Genomic DNA, 24,677 nt, shown 5'->3' with positions numbered 1-24,677 from the left:
GCTGTGTTGGATGAAATATTCTATAAATGTTAATTAGATCTAGTTGATTGATGGTGCTGTTCAATTCAACTGTATCCTTCCTGAGTTTCTGCCTACTGGATCTGTCATTTACTGATAGAGGGATGTTGGTGTCATCAATTATGATAGTCAGTTTGTCTGTTTCTTCTTGCAGTTCTGTCAGTTTTCCCTTGGGTATTTTGACACTCTTTTTTGGAGTGCAGACACATTAAAGATTGTTATGTCTTTTTGGAGAATTGACACTTTTTTCTTTATTTAATGTCCTTCTTTATCCCTGATGATTTTCCCTACTATTAAGTCCTTTGCCTATTATTAATAATATAGCTACTCCAGCTATTCTTTTGAAAGCATGGTACAATCTTATTTATTTCTTCACTTTTCATATATCTGTGCCTTTATATTTATAATGGGTTTCTTCTAGACAACATATGTGGGTCTTTTTTTGTTTTTGTTTTTTTAATCCACTCTGACAGTCCCTTTCAATTGGTTTATTTAGACCATTTCTTTTAAACATGTTTTTAGTGCTGATCCTAAAGTTTGCAAAATATATTTGCAACTAATCTAATACAGCTTTAAATAACAGTATACCACTTCATAGGTACTTCAGGTACATTATACCAGAGTATTTCTAATTCCTTCCTCCCATTCCTTTTAACATTGCTTTCATTTTTACTTTTCCATATGCTATAATCACCGAATATGTTGTTACCATTATTACTTTGAACACTTATCTGTTAGCTCAGTTAAGAATAAGAAAATGCAAGTTTTTATTTTATCTCCATTTAGTCTTTCTCTGGCCCTTTTTATGTAGATATAAATTTCTCACATACATCATTTTCCTTAAAAGAACTCTAATATTTTTGCAAAGCAGAGGTATTGGTTTATATATTTTTCCTTCACCTTTGGAGGATAATTTCACTGGATACAGAATTGTAGGTTGGTGGTTTTCTTTTTTCAACACTTTCAAGTATTTCATTTTACCCTTTTCTTGATTGTATGGTTTCTGGTGAGAAGTCCAAAGAAATTCTTATCCTCGTTCTTGTATAGGTAAGTGAGTTCTTTCTGCTGGCTTCACTCAAGATGTTTTTTTTCTCTCTTTTTATTTATTTATTTATTTTTTTATGACTATGCCTTTGTATAGATCTTTTGGTATTTATCCTGCTTGGTTATCTCTGAGCTTCATGGATCTGTGGTTTGGTGTCTGTCATTAATTTTGGAAAATTTTCAGCTCTTATTACCTTTTTGGTTAAAAATTTTGTTAAATATTTCTTTTGCTCCTTACTCTGTTCTCATTCTGTTACTAAAATTATGCCAGTATTATAACTGTAATTTTCTCAAAGTTCTTTGACATTCTTTTCTTGGAACATTTTTTTTCTCTTTTATTTTGGGAACTTATGCTGACATATCTTCCAACTCACTGATTCCTTGGTACATTACCCATCTGTCTTGCATGTTGTCTACTTTTTCCATTAGTGCCCTTAAGCTATTAATGATAGTTATTTTAAGTTCCCTATCTCTGATTATTCCAAAATCTGTGTCATATTTGAGTCTGGTTCAAAAGCTTGCTTTGTCTCTGCAGACTTTTTTCTTGGTTTTCAGCATGCTTTTTCAGATTTTTTGTTGGAACCCACTAGGATGTATTAGGGAATAGGAACTGACTTAATGAGGCCTTTTAGTTTGAGGTTTTAAGTTCATCAGGTTAGAAGTTGGTCTGTTCAATGTTTGATGAAGCCCTAGGTGCCAGAGGCTTCATTTTCCTCTGTCGTCCTTGTTCTCTTCTCTCCCCGGTTTTTTTGGTGGGGTTCCCGAAGAACTTCTTAAATAGAGTTTATGTCTTATAGCTCTCTCAGTTGTAATTTGCTGTCATTACTCCTGTTATGGTGGTTAGGTGTAAGGGCGGAGACGCATTCTCTAATCTTAATTTAAATACAGTACCAGTTTTTACTGGGTCTGAGTCGTGCAGTCTTACTTTCTGAAGTGTTTCTTAGCCTTTCTTTTTCTTCCCTTATGTTAGAAAGAAAGGCTAGAGGTGGCTGGAGTTGGCTACTTGCCCTTTTCCAGGAAGGGTAAGGCTCTGGTAAAGTATTTGCCTTTAAGGGTGGCCTTCGTTATGAAGAACACTGGGGGTATTTTTAAATGGTTGCTTTTCCCTTACTCTCAGGTAGGCATTTTTCTCTCCTCTTACTGAGAATAAAACCCATAAAAGTGTGGGGGACCCTTGAAACTAATCTCACAGGAGTTTGTAACTCTTAAGCTAGTCCACATTCAGTATCCAGTAATGAAATTTGTCAAAAGGACCATTTAATTGTTCCTACCATTTATTGGCTCCAGTGGCTTCTGTTTCAGGTAAGCTGATTTCTGTCTTTGTCTGTCTCCATAAATTACAGGTGGTGGTTTCTCCAGTAATTTTCAGCTCTTTGAGGGATCGATTCCTCAGCTCTTTGAGGGATCGGAGAAAAGTCATTGATTTTCAGTATGTTCAGCTTTTATCTTGTCTAGATGGGAGTGATACACAACTTCCAAGCTTTTAGATTTTGGAGCTGAATATGGAAGTCCCTGTGCAAAGTCCCTTTTAAAAAGCTTTCCTTTTAGAAGTTGTATTGGCTAATAACCTTAATTTAATAGTAGTGGTGATAATGGGAATCTTTGCCCTTCATTTTGCAGAAATGCTTCTAGTGTTTAACTGTTGCATAAGGTACTGGCTTTTGGTCATCATATACAGAGGATGCCAAAAAAATGTATACATATTTTAAGAAAGGAAAAAAACTATTAAAATTATGCTGATGGTAACCACTTTGAGCACACCTTGTAATCGCATAAGTCAAACGTGACTTGTATTTATCTTTTGTTATCAGTACATATTGAATATTACAATGTTAGTACAGTTTTCCTTTCTTAAAGTGTGTATACATTTTTTTGGCTACGTGTGTGTGTATATATATATATGAATTACATGCATGCATGTATATGTAATGTTAAATACCAACTTTTTTTTTTTAATTGTTTTTGTCCTCATTGAGCATTAAACTTTGTCAAATGCTTTTGGGGGTCATGTATTAAAATGATTAAATATTCTTTCTCTTTAGAAATGTTACTATGATAAATTATGTTAATGAGCCAAGTAATGAACCACTCTTGTATTTTTGGAATAATCCATACTAGGTCTTAAACTTTTTCTTCAATGCTGTAGTTTTTTGTTTTCTAGCACTTTTAATTGGATTTTCATATGAGATTTTTTTGTATCAGTATAAATGAAGTTGATTTGTAATATTCTGTATTTCTATTACCAGTCCATCAGGTTTGGTACCAGGTTTTATGCTAGCTTCACTAAAGCGTGCCTTTATCTTTTTTCTATGTTGTTGAATAGTTTAATATTGGGATTATCTATTCTTTTTAAATGTTTTGATTTTCTTACTGGGACCAGCTGTACCTGGTGTTTTTTTATGGTTTTCTAATAACTTTCTCTTTTGTTCCTATGGAAATTTCTTTATTTAGAGTTTCTATGTCTATTGGTACAGTGTTTTCCCCAGAGAGTTACAGGTTTCATCTAAGTTTTCAAATTTATCTCCGTAGATGTGACACATTTTAAGGACTCAGGAGCCACATGTGTGTCTGGCCATCATATTGGAAAGTTCCACTGGAAAGTGCCACATTGCTATTAGCATTTTTTTTTGTAGAAATTTTGCAATCTGCTTTGTATTTCTCCTTTGACCCAAGAATTTTTATAGAATTGTTTTTTACTTTTTTGATTTTGGGGTTTTATTTTGAATTTTGGTGCTTTTTTTATTTTGTTAGTAATATCCAGCATTAATGCGCATCGTAGACTGTAGCAACTTATTATAAAGTACTCTTTTATTCTTGCTTAAGGCTAGAAATTTCATAATATCTAAAATCAAAATTTTAACCTTGCTTTATTATTATTTGTATTTGTCTGGTCTGTCTTTGCTTTTTTTTTTAATATATAATTTGTGAAATTACCTCATTTTATTTGTCTCTTGTATCCATCACAGAATTGGATTTTTGCCTTAGCTAATCTAAAAATTAAAAAAGAATTGTGTTAAACCTATTTATGATTATCAGTGTGTTTGATCTTTAATGTTTTGTGACATTTTATGTACACACATACACATAAAATCTTTCACTATGTCTTTTTCTTATTCAGGTAAGTTCCTTTTGGCATTTAGGATGGTTTGTGTGTATGTCTGTGTTTCGGTTTTGGTTTTCTGTTTCTCTTCAATCCTGTCCCTCTAATGTAACACTAGACACTTCTTCCCTCCCTGTCTCCTTGCATCTAATTTTGTGATGTTCTGTTCCTTCTACAAGTAAATATTTGTGAGATAGGTAGTAAGTCTGTTCTGACTTTCACTTATTCTCTCCATTCTTCTCCAGTTTGATAGACCTGGTTTTTTCCTACATTGTTGCAGAACACATTTACATACTGGAATGTCATCCTTCATGGTTAGTTTTAGTTCTGTAGTGAAATGTCTTTAGTTTATATGACTAGGTTTTATCCTAATATTTTCAAATCATTTCTTGGATATGTGTAGTTCTTTAATAGTTTTAGACTATGAAGTCATAGACTCACATTTTTTTGTGCTTAAGTGTCTTGAAATTTTTTGTTTTATTGTATTTGGGTATGAAACATGCATTTGTAAAGTTTCTTAACACTATGATTTTCTTTTTCTTGTAAGTGACTTGGTCTTTTTTCCTGGATACTTAAATAACTTTTTAAAAAAGTCTTTAAAGTCTAATAGTTTATACTGGGAATATTCTAGGTTGAATTTCTATAATATACCATGTATCATCCTTTCATTGTATAGATTCAGGTCTTATTTTAGGAAGATTTGCTTGCAACGTAGTTTGAAATACTTCTCTGGTTCCAATTATATATTTACTGTATCACCTACTTACTGTTGCTTTCTTTTGTGTCTGTTAATTATTTTCACTCATCTTCTAACCTTTTTTTGGTTGTTTTTTTTGGGGGGAAGGTGAGGAGTCTGTTCCTTTTTGTGTTCTTTCTCATTTAGTCTGTTTCTGAAAACTATTCTCCCTGATATGTGAGTCTTGATAGCTTTCCTGTCTTATAGTCATAATATTTCTGAGTTGTAATTTTGATTTATTGCTGCTTAAAAATGCCTCAACTATTTTCTTAATTTCTTTTAGTTCACTTTGAAATAATATTAATTTTTTGTGTGTGTGGCCACATTTTTCTCACAGTTTTATTATCTGTTAGAATGTTGTTTGTTTCACATTTAATATTTTTCCTATAGTATCTTAGTGTAAGCTTTCATATTAGTTTCTAGTGTTAAACTAGTAGGTTTAGAAGGAAGAACTGCTGTAGGCAGTAGAGGTGAATAGTGAATAGGCCAGTGTAGTTTTTGAGCTTTGTGGCTCAAGGCCTCTCCTTTGTGAAATATGAAAATTTGGACTTTTACGACTGTTAAAGGCTTTTGGCCTTCGTGTGTGTGTGTGTGTGTGTGTTTTCCAGGTATTTTGCTTTCTGAAGAGGCACCTTTAAATGTATTTTGCTGCTGTACTTTTTGACGTCTGTCACACTGCTTGGACCTATGCCCACTGAAAATATGAATCTTATCTCTCCTGGAGGTTGTCATTCTTTATCTGTTGCTTAATTTATTTTTTGTTCCCTGCATTTTCTCTTCAGGGTGCGTTTCTGTCTTTCTAAAAGTAAGAGAACACTGTAGTAGTTCTGAAAGCCTTTTAGAGTTTAGCATCAGCATTTTTTAAATGTTCTCAGGCTCCTTTAGAGACGTCCTGCCTTCTTTGCATTTACTTTATCGTGGGGCCTGGGAGGACATTATCTGACTTCACCCAGTTCTCAGATTTCGTTGGTCAGATTATTTCCAGTTGCCAGGAATTTGAACTTATTGGTTCTTTTGTGAAGATTCGACTTTTCCTTCATTTTTACATGAGTGCCTCCTTCTAAATAGCATAATTAGCATTTTTTCCAGAGGTTTTTTTTCCTTTTTGACCGTTCCAAGTAAAAGAACTCCTCTGCCCTATCTCAGCCCCCGTTTCTTTTGTAGCACTTATCAGTCTATAATTATCTTGTTTACAGCTTTATTTTCTGCTGCTTCTCATTTGAACATTAGCATCGCAAGTGTGGATCCTTTCTTTCTTATATACCACTGTATTCCTTGGGCCTACCACAGTGTGTGGCATGTAGGGCTCGGTAAATATTTGTTGAATAAGTGCTTTTTCATTTTATGGTAGGGCCCCTTTCCCACTATGCTCCTGTGTAAAAATTGGGATATGTGTGGAAGTGAGTCTAAACCTCTACAGTATGTACAAATATAAGTGATTTTTGGAAAAGCTATAACTGTTAATAGTATACTCTTTAACTCTCTACAGCCGGGAATATTCAAAATTGCTTTCAGTTGATTTCTGTTTTACATTTTGAATTACATTTTTTTATTGTATACTTTTTTGTGTATCTCCTAAGTTTTATGCTCTGTACATTTATTATTTATTTAAAAAGAGATCATAGTCCCCTTGGCCGCAGGTCCCCATTCTTGTACTGTTAGGGTGTTACTCCAATGGAGTGTTCACACATAATGGAGCTCTTTTATAATCAATCGTGTATTGTTATTGACTGCTGTGTAGGAGGATTTTACATGATAACTTGAATGAAGGATGTGAAGGCTTTTCATAGGATTGTAGAATGTTAACATGGCCTTGTGGATGGTGTTTCATAGCGTCGTTCAATGCAGCTGCCCTGATTAGAGCTGGAAGAAACTTGAGGCCAAGGAGTTTACCATTCTCTTTACAGTGCCGATGAAAAAATGAAAGCCAAAGAGATTATGTGATGTGCTTAAGGTTATCCAACCAATTAGTGGCCAAGCTTCAAGGCCTTGCGATTCTAGGCAAAGTTGATATCTTCTAGATCTGTTGTATCACATCATTTAACAAAAGGGCACGGGTTTTAGTAGGGTTTTTGTAAACTACAAAAAGGAAAATTTTCCAGAGTTGAATCCTGCACTCATATAAATATTCGCTTGACTGGCTTTTGCACATCAGAATTAGAGGTACCTTTTGGGTGTCCAAACTCTCGATGTAAAATCGATTGGGTTTTACTGATAATATCTTGAGCATTGATGAGCAGAAAAAAAATGTTACATGCTCCACATTTTTTTGCCCAACTGCTGCTTTTTATATATTTTTTGAGTATTAAGAATAGCAATTTAAAAGGTATTGTCAAGCAGGCTTAGGGTTTGAGCATGTTTAATCAAAAAATTATTTTAATTTGCTGATTTGAATTGAACCCAAAATGTCCCATAAATTATCTTCTTACAGTGAATTTTAATAGTTTGTTTCTGACATTTAATTGGTAGATACATATATAGTACATTTAAAAAATGCCAAATAGAGACATATAACTTAGAAAAAGTTGTATTCCATGTTTTAATTGCCCATGTGTTTCACTATAAATTTTTATCGTCTTAATAGAAGAATTTAATTACTCACAGCCTTACCTTTGTAGTCTGTGTCTAATAAGAGACATTACTGTGGTCCATTTTTATTACCTTCAGTTTCCATCCTGCATTGGCAGCAGTGAAAGTGTACATTTTAAAATTAAATTAACCCTGATAAAAATAGAAAGCCAGGGGGTGACCAGTTAGCTCAGTTGGTTAGAGTGCAGTGCTGATAACACCAAGGTTGCCAGTTTGATCCCCGCATGGGCCACTGTGAGCTGTGCCCTCCTTTAAAAAAAAAAAGGAAAGGCCATTTTGATCCTCAATCCATCTCCCTTATCGGTTCTTCTTGACCAGTTCTCAGTTGTTATTTGCATTTTAAATATAATTTAAAATGGCAGATATTTAACTTTAATAGATTGATCTTCCTTATTATTTTTAAATTTTTATTTATTTTTTTTAGACTTGAGCTGGCCTCTTTATCAATCTTCTTTATTATTGAATCATATAGTTCTATACTGAATTGTGCCTTCCATAACTTGTTTTGCTTGTCATTTATTTTTCTAGACAATAATAAAAATATTTAAATTACTCACGGAATACCTAGAAGGGTGTTGTGGTTGTATTCTTTTGGTTTCTAGAAACAGAGACTCCTGGCAGCAGCAACTCAAAGCCATCAATTCTATTTTTTTGTTGTTCTCTGAAGTCTCTTCTATTTTATGTCTACAACATTCTTATTTTTGTATTGTTTTTCTTGTATTTCTTAATCTGTATGTCTTTTCTGTTTCATTGGTTCTGTTTACTTACACATTTTTCTGTCTTATAATTTTATATTCATACTGGCCCATCCCATTTCCTATCATAGGTCGCCAGCCAGCTTAGGTAGTTGTCATTGAGGTAATTGTAAGGCAAAGTCACAGGTACAAAAACATCGCTGCCTACGATTGCTCCAGTAGCAGAGGCTGAAGATGGAATATTTCTCCTTTTAGGAACCAGAGATAGTGAACGGGTATTGTGATTGACATATGAGAGGTTAACACCTCTTGCTTAGTCCTGAGAATTAGAAGGAAAGGCTGTATCAGTAGTGATGGTATGCTTTATAGGTCTTTGGGAAATATTCAAGGAAGGATATAAAGCAGAACTTGTTTTTTAGAATGCTCCATAGTGGTTCTGTTGGTGAAGGGCTAATGTTAATAGTTATTGCCCTAAACTAGTTCCTCAGTTGTCTTGCAGGAGAGTGGAAATGGATTGAGGGGAGAAATATCTCAGAGGGAGTTAAAGACAATCTGCAGTTGACTTGAAGCTTTGAGAGGCGATCTGTCACTTAAAATTTTAAAGAGGCAATAAGTCTTTGTTAGTTGCTTCTCCACACCTCTTACGTCTTTAAAAAGAAGGAAAAGAGTCTGATGTAATCATCTGATGATAATGTCAGTTTACCATAAATATGGAAAGTTTGTTGTTTGAGTTTCTTCACATATTTACTGTGATTTTTGCTTTATTTTTGCTTGATTCGTTAAGACTCACAACTTATAATATCAGCATAGTTTGAAAACTATTACTGTATAATTATTGTTTTCACTCAGTTAATACTTTTTGCTTTAAATTCCCCCTAATTTTACAAAATCTGTATCTGCCTGTATATCTTTTATCTGTCATGAATCACTTTGTTATTGTGTAATGTGCCTTCCTGTAAATAGTGATGTTTCTACTATTCACCTAATCCAAATGATATCCTATTCTGTTATTTTAGGGCACTTACAAGTATGACTGTAATAGATGCTTGGTGTTAATATTGTCATTTTATTTTAAATTTTCTGTTTTTAATGTTTCCTGCTTTTATTTAATCTTTTATTTCCTGTTTTTTGCTATATGTTCTTTTTGTTGTTGGTATTCTGTCTCAAATACTTTAGAAAGTATATAGTATATTTTTACTTTAATCTTGCTTAATTCTAAACTTTAAATAGTATTCTTAAAACTCTTTTCTTGCTACTAAGTTCAGAAGCATTATTCCTAGGTGCTATGGAAGATGATGGAATTAGCTCACTTACATGTCATCTGATTTTCCCCTGCCCAGATTTATTATACTTTTGTGATGTTTGTGGTACCATAGTTATATATTAGGTTTTCTTTCAAGCTTTATAACATTCATACTAGTCATTTTTTTTATCCTAGTTTTTTAGTTTTAGCTTTTAACCATACTGCCATCTTTTCATACATAGTATTTTGTTCTGTTTTGTAATTCATTATTTTAAAAACACCTTTTTCTCTGATTATGAAAGTAACGTGTGACAAGTCTAGAAAATATAAAAAGTACACACAGGAAAAGAAGTCACTGTAATCTTACCATTGAGAGCTACATTAACAATTAAGTATATGTTCTTTGTTTTTTCTCCCCATGAATGAACATTATTATTACATACAACACTGTAAATATACTAAAATTTCTTGTACCTTGTATTTGTTCTTGTGTTTTGTAATTATGACATAAAATTTCTTGTACCATAATGTTAAAAAGTAAATGCTAAAATTCCTTTATAATGCAAAAAACTGTAGCAAATTAGAAATCTTTTTTTGATTAAACATGCTTAAACCGTAAGCCTGCTTGACAATACTTTTTAAATTGCTACTCTTAATACTTAAAATAAATATAAAAAGCAGCACGTGGGCAAAAAAATGTGGAGCAGTTAACATTTTTTTCTGCTAATCAGTACTCAAGATATTATCAGTAAAACCCAGTCAATTTTATATCAAGAATTTGGATACCCAAAAGCTACCTCTAATTTTGTACCAGTAACAAATTTACAATATTTACTATCATAGAAAGCCACGAACTCTTTGTTGTTACAAGTTAGTCGTAAATTCAACAAAACCGATTATCATTGTATTCCAGGGTGTTATTTTGCATACGGATATTGTTATTGATTTCTAGAGTTATGCTTGTAACTCATAAGCATAAAGAAAAGAATTAAGAACATTTATATAGATGCGGAATTAGTACTACCCATGTATAATGCGCATCCTTATTTTTCCCTCACAAATTTGGGCAAAAAAGTACACATTATACATGGCAAAATACAGTATATTTTTTCTTTTCTCAATTGTTTGAAATGCTACTTTTATCATATTTTAAAATCTTATATATACTGGACATTTTCTGTGTTTCTTATTCTGTTTTATTTTATTTTCTTGTTCAAGTTCCAGACATTATGTAACTTTAATAATTTTAGCATCTGGTAGATTATTCCTCTTTTTGCATATTCATGTTAGCTTGGTGTTTTTTTTTAATTAATTGCTATACTTTTCTTTATCTCAGGAATATTTTAGTGGATAAACCAAATGACCAATCTTCAAGGTGGTCTTCAGAGAGCAACTATCCTCCCCAGGTAAGATTATGTGTAGCTCCTGATAACATTTAGAAGTCAGAATTTAAGCAGACACTTAACTGGTATGTTATCTGGAATCCGTTAACAGTTTATTCAGTCTTTGAAATTGTGAGGTAACTTTTTATTTTCTCTTTTTTTGTTTCAATTTCTGAACAATTTTTATTTCATAGACAAATGCAGTATGGGATATGATGAAACAGGCTTTTTATTAATGTCCACTGGAACATTTGAAATCTAACTTATAGGGTGCCCGGATGGCTCAGTTGGTTAGAGTGCTAGCTCTTAACAACAGGGTTGCCGGTTCGATTCCTTCATGGGCCAGTGAGCTGTGCCCTCCACAACTAATAGATTGAAGACAACCAGCTGCTGCTGAGCTTCCGGAGGGGCAGCCGGATGGCTCAGTTTGTTAGAGCGCAAGCTCTCAACAACAAGGTTGCTGGTTCAATTCCTGCATGGGATGGTGGGCTCTGCCCCCTGCAACTAAAGATTGAAAACGATGACTGGACTTGGAGCTGAGCTGTGCCCTCCACAACTAGATTGAAGGACAACGACTTGGAGCTGATGGGCCGTGGAGAAACACAGTGTTCCCCAATATTCCCCAAGAAAAATTTAAAAAAAAAATCTAATCAATACTTTTTCTGGATTACTAATGATGCAAAATTAAGTTTCTTGATACCATTTGAGGAAAATTTTAACTAAAATGAAATAGTTTTAAGTGCTGTTACCGTTTTGAGCAGTAACCGGTTGAAGCGATGATCTGAGCAGAGGTTGTAACATCTACTGCACTGAAACTCAGGTCATTCTGTGTATGTTTAAGGAAATACTAGTAAGTTGACTTTTGACTCAGTGACTCAGTGGCTCGCTTTTAGGGAACATAAACTTAATATACTTTATTATTTTACTAATGTAGGATATTTAGATGATGTCAGGACCATGAGCTAAATTCGTTCCTTGACAAGTGGTGTCTGAGGTCATCTGAATTTAAAAATCGCCATTCTCTCAGTTACATACTTTCAGCATTAATTAACACTTATTATGACCATATCCTTGAGGAAATTAATGCTCTGATGGGCAAAGCAGATAAATAAAACTTAACTTTATATTTTTTTTATTCCAGTGTAATTCTTAGAAATGTAGTCTCTGTACTTATAGTTCCTCTTATAATGGTTTTTTACTCTTTGCATACCTTTTGGATCACCTGATGTTTAAATGTTCATTGTAAAATATATGTCCAAAGACTATACAAGTATATTGACAACTTAACATATACAATATGAGTAATAATAAAAGAAACACCTGTTTACTCATCAACCATCTTTAGAAATGGAAAACAACCACAACCTTTTGAGGCCTCCCATGAACCCCATCTAATGTCTGTCCTCTAACCCCATCCCAGTAACTATTATTCCATATTTTGTTGCTCATTTTCTCAGTGTTAGCTATGTATATGTTTGTAAATATCCTATGATTTAAATTTTGTCTGGCTCTTATTTTACATAAATATCAAATGAATCATTATAAATCTTCTGTGATTTGCATTTTCTTTTGCTTACAATTATGATATTTATTAATGCTTCTGAGTATAATTGTAGCTTGTTAATTTTCACTATGGTTTTGTATTCCACGGTGAGTATGCCAAAATGTAATTTCTCCATTTGGTAGTTGATAGGCTCTTGGGTTTTTTAACAGTGTTTTGCTATTATGAACAACGTACTATGAACATTCTTGTATGTTGTCGCCTAAGACACATGTACAACAGTTTATTTAGCGTATATACCTTGGAGTAGAATTGCTGGATTACAGGGTATATATATGTTCAACTTCTGTAAGGTAAAAGCAAAGCTGTTTTATAAAATGACTGTATAATTTATACCATCAATGGCAGTGGATGAAGTTACTATGCCTTGTATTGTCCCCATCACTTCCCATGGCTGATATTTAGATTTTGCCAGTCTGCTGGATCTTCCATTGTATTAATAACTCACAGGGGTAGGTTCCTGTGAACCTCTGGTCACATTTTCATCTGCTAGTCAACACCTAACCTTACCTTATATGTGTTTCTTTTTAAAGACCTTATTTTATATATGTTGTTTACTCATTAGCAATGAACTCACAGCCAATAGCACTATAACACATGCCTTCGTGAAGCTTATCTAACACATATTTGTTCCATAAGCCACATCGCAGCCGTCTTGTATTTAGAAACACTAGATAGCACTGCAGCACTATAATTGGGAACCAATTTAGACGGCGAAATCACCAGTAGAAAGCACAAAAATATAAAAAATGTAGCACTAAATAGACTATGTAAAGCATACTTGTTTATAGTATGAGAGCTAAAACAAAAACGTATAGTGTCTCTTATTTGACCGAAGCTGAGAGAGCATGCATCAGGAAACTCAGTTTTTTTTTGGCTGCTCTGTGCATATCTGGGAATGACTGAAAGTGCTGCGAGTATTGCTTTTGGTGTTACAAATTTAAGTGAGTAGGCGAATCCATAAATAATGAGCAACTGTACGGTAACTAACAATTCATTTGCTATCTTGAAGAGGTCTGAGAATCAGAAAGAAAGGAAAAGAGGACTCTGAAAAACCAAAATCATCATGATAAAATTTTAGGTCCTGAGGGCCTTTTCTAGAATCTACTTTGGATATAATCTTACTCTATTTGGTTAATTATTTCTTCAGGTTTCAGAAACTGGAAGCAACTTTGTGCATGGGGTGGGGGACATAGCTATAAAAGATAGGCACATGAGCAGCAAGCTGACAACTGACAGTGTCATGAGGGAGAAGACAGAAAAATGTAAGTAACAAATAGAAATACAAAAGTATAACATTTTAGGGGTCCTTAGTATAAGGATAAATAATATTCTATATTCCAGTGGCCTCTAGGATAGTGTTATTCAGTAAACTTTCTGCAGCGATAAAAATATTCTATAATCTACATTGTAGCTACAGGTGGCTACTGAGCACTTGAAATAAGGCTAGTGCAACTGAGGAAAGCAATTTTTAATTTTATTAAATTTGAATGAGTTTAGATTAAATAGCCCCAGCCGGCTGTGTATTAGATTGCGTGGATCTAAGGCATCAGTTACTAGGGTGCACTGTTTGAGGCTCACAGTGCTTTACTCTGTCAGGAAGAAATTTAAATCACGTTTAGTGTATGCAACTTAAGCGCATAAGGAAGTTAATGGCACAGGTTTTCTAGAGAAGGGTGGAAATCAAACTCAAAACGACCCTTAGCTACTCCTTTTCCCAGAATAAGGACTATATGTGTATACATGGGTGCTAGGATGTGTAGAGTGTTTTGAGAATGGTACCCCAGAGTGAGTGAACCCTAAACATCTCTCTCTGAAGCTCATGTTGGGATATGAGTGGGATTTATATGAGAAATACAAGTATTTTTCTTTTAATATATGTCTGTTATTTTTTCCGATGGGTACTAAATTGTCAGGACATAAATACTTACTAAGTTATTTGGACCTAACTAGTGATTTAGTACATATCCACAGACATACACAGATGTATAATCTGGACTTTTTGAGTTTCATTTCCATACTGCCTAACAGTTTCTTTGCTAGTCCTTCCCATCAGAGTAAATGATAGTCCCAATACCTTGTTATTTAAATCAGAAACTAAATCATCATCCTTGTTACCTCTGTCTCCCCTCCCTATATCCAACTATTACTAAATCCCATCCATTCTTTCTCCAAAATATATGTTAAAACTGCCCAATCGTCTCCTTCTCCACACCATTTTAGTCCTAGTTTCCATCATCTCATATCTGCCTGAGGCTGTAATAGCATTCTAACTGCCAGTTCCTCTTATCCATTCTCCACAAAGCACACTGTGTGTGTGTGTGTGTGTGTGTGTCTCAGTGTGTCATAGCATAGAATGACGTGCATGACGTGGTGACCGCCTACCTCTTCAATCTCAATATATACCATTCTTTACCTTGCTTATTACGAGGCTTCAACCATGCTAGCCTCTTAGCAGTTCCTAGAACTCATTTTGCATAAGCCTTTATGATGGCTGGCTATGTGTAGTAGTTGAATAGTACTCCCTTCCAACCCCCAAAACAAAACAGACCAAAAAAAAAGATATAGAACCTCAGAATGTGACCTTATTTGTAATAAATATCTTAGCGGATATAGTTAAGATAAGGATGTCAAGGTGAGATCATCCTGGATTAAGCTGGACCCTAAATCAAGTGTCATTATTAGACACAGAAAAAGAGAAGACACAGAGACACACAAGGAAGAAGGCCATGCAGAAGTGGAGGCAGAGCTTGGAGTTGTGCTACCACACGCCAGGGACACTTAGGAGCCACTGGCACAGGCAAAGAAGGATCCTCTCCTAGAGCTTTTTGAGAGAACATGGTCCTGCCGACACCTTGGTTTCAGACCTCTGGCCTCCAGAACTGTGAGAGAATATATTTCTGTTGTTTTAAGCCACCAAGTTTGTGGTAATTTGTTAACGGCAGCCTGAGGAAACTAATGCATTTTGTCTCATCCTTTAAGTCTCTGCTCCTCGGAGACACTTTTACTTATAGAACCATCTAAAGCTCTACAGTAAGCCCTGCCATCACCTTCCCCTATCGTGTTTTCCTCCTTTACATCATCCTTATTTCTTATAAACTGTAATTATTTATATGATTAAAAATAATTTTTAAAATTATGTTTCTCACATTGTAAAAATCTCTAGGCTGAAATTGTGAACAAATTTTGAACATTAAAATATTTTTTTTTCATTGCTTAATTCTGTGGCTAAATTAAGAACTGTTGTGCTAGTTCATTGATTTTCTGTGCAGGTGCCCACTCCCCTTTGGGTAAAGACATAGTGGTTCATTATGTTTTATTTTTAAATTAAACCTATATAAACAAAATTAAGGGTTGATGTGTAGGGTCAAAGATTGTTTTTCTAAAACATTCTTTTTTTTTTTCAACTTTTATTTATTTTAAGTGTGTTTTTCCAGGACCCATCAGCTCCAAGTCAAGTAGTTGTTTCAATCTAGTTGTGGAGGGTGCAGCTCACAGGGGCCCATGTAGGGTTCAAACCGGCAACCTTGTTGTTAAGAGCATCACAACTGAGCTGAAACATTCATTTTTAATTAATGTTTTTTTCACAGTTTCTATTACTAAATCTATGGCAGTTATTTCTCCAAATGAAAAATAATGGAAACCTATTTAACCATGGGGCAACACTGTTTAATAGTAACACTACTCAGCATTGATGTTCAAAAGTTGCAAAAATGGAAGTTATAACATTTATTAATAAAGTCATAATTATACATTAAAAATTTTACTGACGATGTATTTCTATCGGACTGTTGTGTTTTATTAAAGATTACAGATTTTATATTTTATTTACGTAACTTTTTAATAAATTCAATTTGGTTATTAATAAAATTATATGCATACAAGCAAATGCTTTCTATAGGATTTAGAGGTGTCATAGGGGGGTGATGGATGGTGTACAGCAGATTGTGTAAAGGCCCATTTTTACTAGTTCCAACCCTATGCCTAACTAACCAGTTGTCCGGGAAAACTGACATTTAAATCAAGACGTGAAAGAATGACTGAAGAGAGAAAGGAATAGAAAGGAATGGGAGGGAGTGTGATTTCATGAGAATGACAGAGATATGAATGTTCCTTTGCCTATCTGTGTAGTCTGTTCTCTAATACACAGTTGTATTCTTAAGAAACTTGGAATTACCAAAAGTTGTATTACCACACCTGTTAATTAGATATGGATAAAAATAATTAATGACTGAAGAATAGCAATCTCAATTTTCCTATGCAATTTCTATAATAAAGGAATTTTAATAGTTCACTATCCACAAAACAATGTGGTATATCACATCAAGAAAACCAAGAATAAAAATCATACAATCATCTCATAGATGTAGAAAAAGTATTTGATGAAATTCAACATCCATTTATGATGAAAACTCTCCGCAAAGTGGGCATAGAAGGAAATTACCTAAACATGGTAAAAGGCTATATGACAGGCCCACAGCTAACATCATACTCAGCGTTTCCTTTAAGATCAGGAACAGGACAAGGATGCCCACTCTCCCCACTGTTACTCAGCATGGTACTGGAAGTCCTCGCCACACCAAGCAGGTACAGAAATAAAACACGTCCAAATGGGACAGGAAGAAGTAAAACTGTCACTATCTGCAGACGACATGATACTGTATGTAGAAAACCCTAAAGAATCCACCAAGACATTAATATAATTAATAAATGAATTCTGTAGCCGGATACAAAATTAATATACAAAAATCCATTGCATCTCTATACACTAATAATGAATGATCAGAAGGAGAAATTTAGAAAATAATCCCCTTTACAATTTTATCAAAAAGAATAAAATACCTAGGAATCTACAAATTCAATTCAGTCCCTATTCAAATATCAATGGCATTCTCAGAACTAGAACAAATAATCCTAAAATATATATGGAATCACAAAATAGCACGAATAGCCAAAGATATCTTGAGAAAGAACAAGGTTCATGTACAGTGTTCAGGTTGGTGTAGTTTCCTGGGAAAAAGTGGTAGTGTTAGGATAGCCTTAATAAAAGAAAGTCTGCCAGTGCAGGATGGACAGGATACATCTTATACGTTCTTCTGTTAACAGTCCAAAATTTTAACTTTTCTTAAAGTTTTCTAATTAGTAATATTTGTTTTACATGGAGGAGGATATAATTTGTTTGTTTCCTTTTTTTAGTACTTGATTCTGAAGCTTGAAAGGCCTGCTATAGTCCAGAATATCACGTTTGGAAAATATGAGAAAACTCACGTCTGCAATTTGAAGAAATTTAAAGTCTTTGGTGGAATGAATGAAGAAAATATGACAGAGTTATTGTCCAGGTGAGTTATTATTATGAGGCCGAAAGAATTTTCTTTTAAGCGACCTGCAGTCTTAGTTTAGTCTCTTTGTAGCTAAATCTGAATGGTTTGATTTTTCTTTCAAGGGAGAAAAGAATATTTGCACTTTTCTGTTTGTAGTGCCTTCTTTTGATATTGTGGCTTAGAGTTAGCCTTTTTTTTTTTTTTTAACTACCAGATACTAGTTAATATTGTTACCAAACATGAAAGAATAAAAAATTTGGTGCTTTTTTTTTAAACTTATTTCAGTCTCATTTTTGAACTGTTAATGACTTCAGAAGTACTTTCAACTTTAATCAAAATCTTTGCTATAATCTTTGCTATAAAAATATAGATTCTATCCAAAACATTAAGTTTGATTCCACTAATCCCGAAATAATATTCTGGGAGTTTACTATAAATTGGAGACTAAAAAGAGAAAAAGTATGTGACTACATCTAGCACAGTATCTACCACCACTTGGAAGGAGCTCAGTAAATTGGAGGTTTAACAACATTGACCACCACGAAAGCAAGTGTTCATGTACCCCATAAATAATGAAAAATCAGATAGCCAATGGAATGGACAAATAAAGCCATGGAGTTTTAGAATATGTTTGTGATGTGGTATGTCCCATTAGAACAGGACTTTATATACATAAATGTTACATTTATACTGTATTTAAATCATGAAAGTATTTCAGGACATAAGGCAACCTGAAGGTAGGTGACCTTCCAATAAATATTTGTATCAGACCTAGTTGTTTATGTAGAGAGGTGATACGGGTTTATTTTTATTTAGGATAAAGTGGATGCTATTAAACCAACAGAGTCAGGTTGTCCTTGAAAAGGAACATTGGCAACTTAATAAGAATTAAATAATTTTTTGACAGATTCTAATATTTGGCTCTGGTTAAGTTGTAAGATACAGGTGTGAATTGTTTTTTAATTTTCTTCTTACTGCTTGAATATTTTATGTTCTGTTCAGCTGTACAGTAAGGACACTAGGTCATCACACATTTTCGTTCTTTAATTAACATTGAACATTTTTCATTAGGAGAATACAATAATAATGCAGTTGATGTGACTGTATAAGTTTTGACCTATATTCTTATGTTCAACTACTTCTTTACATTGTCTTGGTCGTATATTTTGAGCATTGGTTTCACCTTAAAATCTGAGTATGATATTGATCTGCGTTTTAGTGCATTTACTAAATTATGAAGTCAGATTTGGTAACTTTTTGTTTTCCTCTACAGTGGCTTAAAGAATGATTATAACAAAGAAACATTCACCTTAAAGCATAAAATTGATGAACAGATGTTTCCCTGTCGATTCATTAAAATAGGTAAGGTTTTTAGCATTCTGGAAAAGAAATCAGTTTTTTATAACATCAGTTAGGAAACTACAGCCTCTGTGGGCTAAATGAATCTTGCGGGCCCCTTCTTGTTGTTTTTTAAATAAAATTTTATGGGAACACTGCCACTCAGGTTGCTTGCATCATGTCAGCCTTTGTACTACAAAGTCGAATACTTGAAAGAGAGCACACAAGTCCACAAAGCCCTCAATGTTTACTGTTTGAACCTTTACAGAAAACGTTTTCTGGCCCCTGCTTTATAAATCTCTGAGTAAGTGACAGTTATTTCAAGTGGGACCTTTTCTAAATCTTTTCTCATTTGAAAGTTTCTTAGAAGGTTTTATGAAATCTAGTGATTTGATTGCCTGCATTATGTTTTGGAAGGTTTACCAGTTCTAAAGCTATAACATTTTGAAATCAAATACTGTGAATTCCTTAAGGCAGTATGGTTATTTTCTATTCTGTTTTTTTGTATTTATTTTTTTTTTGGTTAAATGTTGGTTAAACACATAAAACTAATTTCATGACCCTAAGTAATAAGTTGCAAAGTAATGTTTGAAAAATATTACACTACCTAAGGCATGTGTTTGTTTATGAAGTGTTTTAGCTTAAGAAAGTATTTGTAATGCCTCTTCAAAATTAGTATTTTTAGAGTTATTTTGGCTTTTTTATAAGATTTATTGTTTTTAGAAAGTAAGAAAGTTAAGGACTCAAATCTTTTAATTTCCATCGATATTGCATACCTTTGAAAATATTATGTTAAAATTGGGGTTAAAATGAATCAGATTTCTCTAAGAATAATAATAAAAGCCAGAATCCCATGTTTTGATTTGGGAGAAAAATTTCTCTTTTGGTACAAGCAGTATACTTCATACTCCTTGTTTGTTATTCTCTCAAGAATTGGCCTGTTCATTTAATTAAGTCAAGTAGTTCTATTAGGCAAAAAGAATATCTGAGGTCTTAATAAAAACTATTTATAGAGGGAAAACTATTTCAATGGTTGGGCCGTCCAGTGTGCTACTTTTTTTTTTTTTTAACTATAGTTTCTGTTATAATAAATAATTGTAAATAAAAATTCATGTCCTATTTTCCTGTGAGAATTTATGAACAAGCACGTTTTTTTGGGGTTTTTTTTGGAGTAAATATAACTCTTGGTTGTTTCTTGTTTTGTACTGAGGAGTATTCTTTCCTCAGCATACAGACCCCTCAGTTCTTCTACACTCGTGTATAGCTTTAACAATTCTATAATCTTATATGTCAAATGTACAAGCAGTAAAAATATATTTTCACATAATACATTAATATTTTACAGTTTTAAACTACTTATTCAACTTTTGTTTTGCTTACTCATGCAAAATAAAATGTTCTCTTGTTTTTTGAAGTTCTTTTTTTAGTACATTTCCTACAGTCATTAGTTTTCTTTGAAGGAAAATACTACTGTTGTTTCTGTAGTTCTTCATCTTCTAGTATTATTCATTAGAAGAAGGATGAATAAAAGATTGTTTCACATAGTCATAGTTTCACATAGTTTCTTCCCTTAAAATTGTATAAGACAGCAGAGATCTCTTATGGAGCAAGCATATATTCAGCTGCCTGAAAACAGGAAATGGGACCTTTTCCAGCCCTTTTTGTCAGCCTTTTAATTATAGGGCATGATGATGTTCTTTTCCATAGTGGGTTAGTTTTATGGTATTTAGGCAAAATGTTCATTAGAGCTTTCCAAATAATTGTAGATACTTATTAACTCAGTTGATATTTTGGATATTAATATTTAGATAACTTCATATTTCTGACTTTTCTGTTAAAAGATATTGATGGTGGTCTGCAGTATCTTTGCTTTCCAACCTTTTCCCAACATTCTCTTGATAAATTTATTTTTTTAATGATATATAAGGAAACAAATTAAAAGCTTGTATGTTAGGTTAGTATTTTTAGTTTATTATTCCTCTGTTTTCTTTAAAAATCATTTCAATGAAACACTTATTTGTTTACCTAGTTGGTAGTTAGATTTCTCCTTGAAAGAAAATGTGTTTGAATATTTCACATTTATGTGCTATAGTGATATGTTTGAAAGATCTTGCTTTATTTTTAAAAAGTTTATCCATAAACAACACAATTTCTAAATATAGTCAGTCTTCAATTATGCACAGCAATGGAGGGGAACAGGAGCAAGACTAACTCAATGACAGATTATCTTCTAATCATGCACTGATGTCTAAATAGGATCATTTTCATTGATAATGAATATAATATATTCATTAATTTGGCTTACACCAAATTTAAGTAAGTTTAAGTAATATAAGCTCATATTTATGAAGCAAATTGTCTTTTTTTGTGCATTTTTATACTTATGTTTATATAACTCTTGTTTACATGCCTTCTTAAGTGTAGTGTTCTGGGTACTATAGAAGAATATGCACAAGTATAATTTGAACCATCATGTCATTTCAGCAATCATTTAGAACTTCTTACATTTTCATTGTTTTTGCTAGTTTATAAGTGCCTTCACATGTGGTATCTCGTTTGAACATTATACTGGCAGATAAAATCTTTACTTTTTTGGTTGAGGAAACTGAGAGGTAGAAGTTACGTGATGTGTCCCAGGCTACACAGCAAATAGGTGATGGATCAAAAACATAGCATTTGGTAGATGCTTTCGGGTATGTTCTTGTACTGCTTTGAAGTAATAAGAATAGTAGTTATTGTTTACGAAGCATTCGCCTAACACTCTGTGAGGTAGACATTCTTACACTCACTTTACAGATGAGGAAACTGAAGTTTAGAGGTTAAAGGTCTGGTCCAAAACCATACAGGTAATAAAGCGTCAAGATGGGATACCCACTTAAGTCTGTCTACTTCCAAAAGCTGAGTTCTCTTACTATGTGACATGTGTAAGTTGTGTTTCCTCAGGTAGATTGTGAAATCTTTGGGGATAGCACCCTGTCTTCTATTTCCTAAAATTTCAAAAGCACCAAGCAAACTGCTTGCCTCATTAGAGATGCTGTATATATACTTATGGAGTTTATTTTACAGGTTGTTTAGAGGGCTTAATCAGTGGCTTCATGAACTTGATGCAAGAAAAGTTACATCTTCATGTTCTCTAACCTCTAATGTATTTAGCATTTCTTCCGATAATGAATATAGGCAATCATTCATAATAACATTAGCAATACTTGTGACTTGTCAAAGATAGAAGTTACAGATTTTTCCCATCACATTATAGCATGGCAAATATTCTCGTAACTTTGAAATTATGGCAATTATTAGACTTGCCTCTAGATCTTGTTATCTAATGTGTTAGTCATAATTTTCTTTTCATTTTATATTTCAATACAGTTGACTTGTCCTGTAATCCTACGTATTTTCCTTTATACATTTAAATCTGAGGGGGGCTGTCAAAGGGTTCACTGAAAAGCCAATCGGGGGTTCATGGCACAAAAAAGGCAAAGAGCTCATTTTGAGTGATGTTTTTGACAGGACTTAATGTGGAGTTGAGAGTTGACCTTAAAAGAAGCTTGGTTGCAATAAGGCCTGTAAGTAAAAGGAAAATTAGTAGAGGAGAATGATTAATTGGGAGACTAGATTCGAGAGAGCAGCTTAAAAATTTGGAAAGGAAAACTTCCTCTGGGAAATTAGATCAGATGAGAGAAAACCTAAGTGGAGGGTACTGGTTACAGATGACCAGAGGGGTTTACATCGTGATTCATAGTCAAGATAGTAGCTGTGTGTGGAAATTAGTAAGGTGTAATAGGGGCAGAGGAGGGGCTTGGTTGGACTCTTGGAAAGATTCGGGGGCTGGGGTCCTGGGTTTTGGTAGATGGGATGAGTTGGAGTTTTGTGAAGTTTTGGGGTTGTCACAGCCTGGATGGTTGTGGAGATTTCAGGGAGAAGCTTTGGCCTGCATTCTGGCTTCAGCCTGCATTCTGGATTCTTAGGAGTGTTTAGAAGTGTAGGATGAGTCCTAAGTCTGGGGGTGGAAGGGTGGGGAGGTGCCCTGGTTGTGGCTTTTCATGAGAACATGTGGAAAGGTAACATTTTAAAAGTGTACTATTAAAAGGAAAATTAATACACTAATAACAGCTAATAATAACAGTAGTAGTTATCTTTTATTGAGCACTTACTATGTGCCAGTTACTGTGCTAAGTGCTTTGTGTACTTATCCTGCTAATTATTTCTACAGTAGAATACTGGTAGATGCACTCTTTCAGAATGGTTCATCTTGGATTTTTAGGGTCTTCTGGAACCTGATCTTACAGTTGCTAGCATCCTGTCATGCCTATTTTAGCCATCTAGACAAGAGTTTGCCACGTGATATTGCGAAAGCACATTGGATGTGTCACAGATGTGTTTCATTATGTTGAGATGTTGACCCCTCCGCCCCCCAATCCTAGAGCAGCAGGAGCCTGCATCCTAGTATCCTGTGTGTCATAAAAGTAGCATTTTCTATGCATGCCATTATGAAAAAGGATGGGAGCACTGATCCTGATCATATCTGTGTCTCATTTTCCCAAGGGGAAAAATGGTGGTCGAATCTGAGGAAACGAACTCTTAACCTCAGGAATGTGTATCAGGAATTTCTAATCTTTTTATCTGAGATGGGAGCAAAGGTATCTCTTACTGGGGAATAAAGAATGTGTGCTTGAAGCTGCAATTCACATTTAGATTTCTGACGTATACATACTATGTCTGATATGCATTATTAGTGTTGTTAATACCACCAAATATTGTTAAAATTAAAAATGGGTATACATCATTCTGCTCATTCTGTATATGTCCCTTCAATCTGTTAAAAATTAACTATAGTTGACCCTTGAACAACGTGAGTTTGAACGACGTGGGTCCACCTACACGTGAAGTTTTTCAATAAACGTGCAGTCAGCCCTCTGTATCCCCGGATTTCACATTCCAGGACTTAACCAACTGTGGATCAAAAAACTGTATTTTCAGTTAGCAGTTGGGAATCCACGGATACAGAAGGCCAACTGTATGCATTCATCTATACCATTTTATATAAGGGACTTGAGCATCTGTAGATTTTGGTGTTTGTGGGGGTTCCTAGAACCATTGCTCCAAGGATACCAAGGGGTGACTGGAATTTGGGGGAGCCAGAAGTTACATGTGGATTTTTGACTGCCGGCGGATCAGGCCCCGTACAGTTCAAGGGTCAACTGCATGTTCTTCGTTCATCTGTAATATATGGTGTTCTCATGAGATAGCTTCCTAATTAACCTCCCTTCCCACAGCATTCTTTGAAAGGTGTTCAGAATTAGAACTAATTTTATTCTAGAAATATTCTGTTGGGCCATCAGGTATATAGAAGAAATCTCAGTAAAACACAATTGCTCGAAAGGTTTTAATAAATGAACATTTTACTGGTACTTGAATGGATATAATGGAAGATTTTTTTTTCCTCCTGATTTTATTGATCTTGAGAATGGATTTCAGATCTCTAATTAATGTTAGATGTCTGGTTACACTTATAAACTATGTTCTTGGGACCTTGGGTTTATAATTGTTTTATTCTCTTAAAAACACTACTTGATGGTTATTGCTGTGATACCGTAGATGAACTTTTAAAATGGTACTGCTCCATAAAGAAATGAATGCCGAAACAATG

General features: G+C 33.9%; 1 protein-coding gene across 8 annotated transcripts in view; it reads left to right on the top strand.

The window, feature by feature from the left end:
• MKLN1 (muskelin 1) overlaps window positions 1–24,677 on the top strand; it is a 283,551-nt gene that overhangs the window by 162,928 nt on the left and 95,946 nt on the right. For all 8 annotated transcript variants that reach the window (XM_074315595.1, XM_074315597.1, XM_074315599.1 and 5 more), the window contains 3 exons: window positions 10,762–10,831; window positions 17,565–17,707; window positions 18,963–19,051. In XM_074315595.1, the coding sequence (XP_074171696.1) occupies window positions 10,762–10,831; window positions 17,565–17,707; window positions 18,963–19,051 (302 nt within the window). The remainder of the gene's footprint in view (window positions 1–10,761; window positions 10,832–17,564; window positions 17,708–18,962; window positions 19,052–24,677) is intronic.

This window comes from Rhinolophus sinicus, linkage group LG11 (assembly GCF_036562045.2).
Source record: "Rhinolophus sinicus isolate RSC01 linkage group LG11, ASM3656204v1, whole genome shotgun sequence".
NCBI lineage: Eukaryota > Metazoa > Chordata > Mammalia > Chiroptera > Rhinolophidae > Rhinolophus > Rhinolophus sinicus.
Note: the sequence above shows the minus strand (reverse complement) of the source record. Positions and strands in the feature narration are given on the sequence as shown.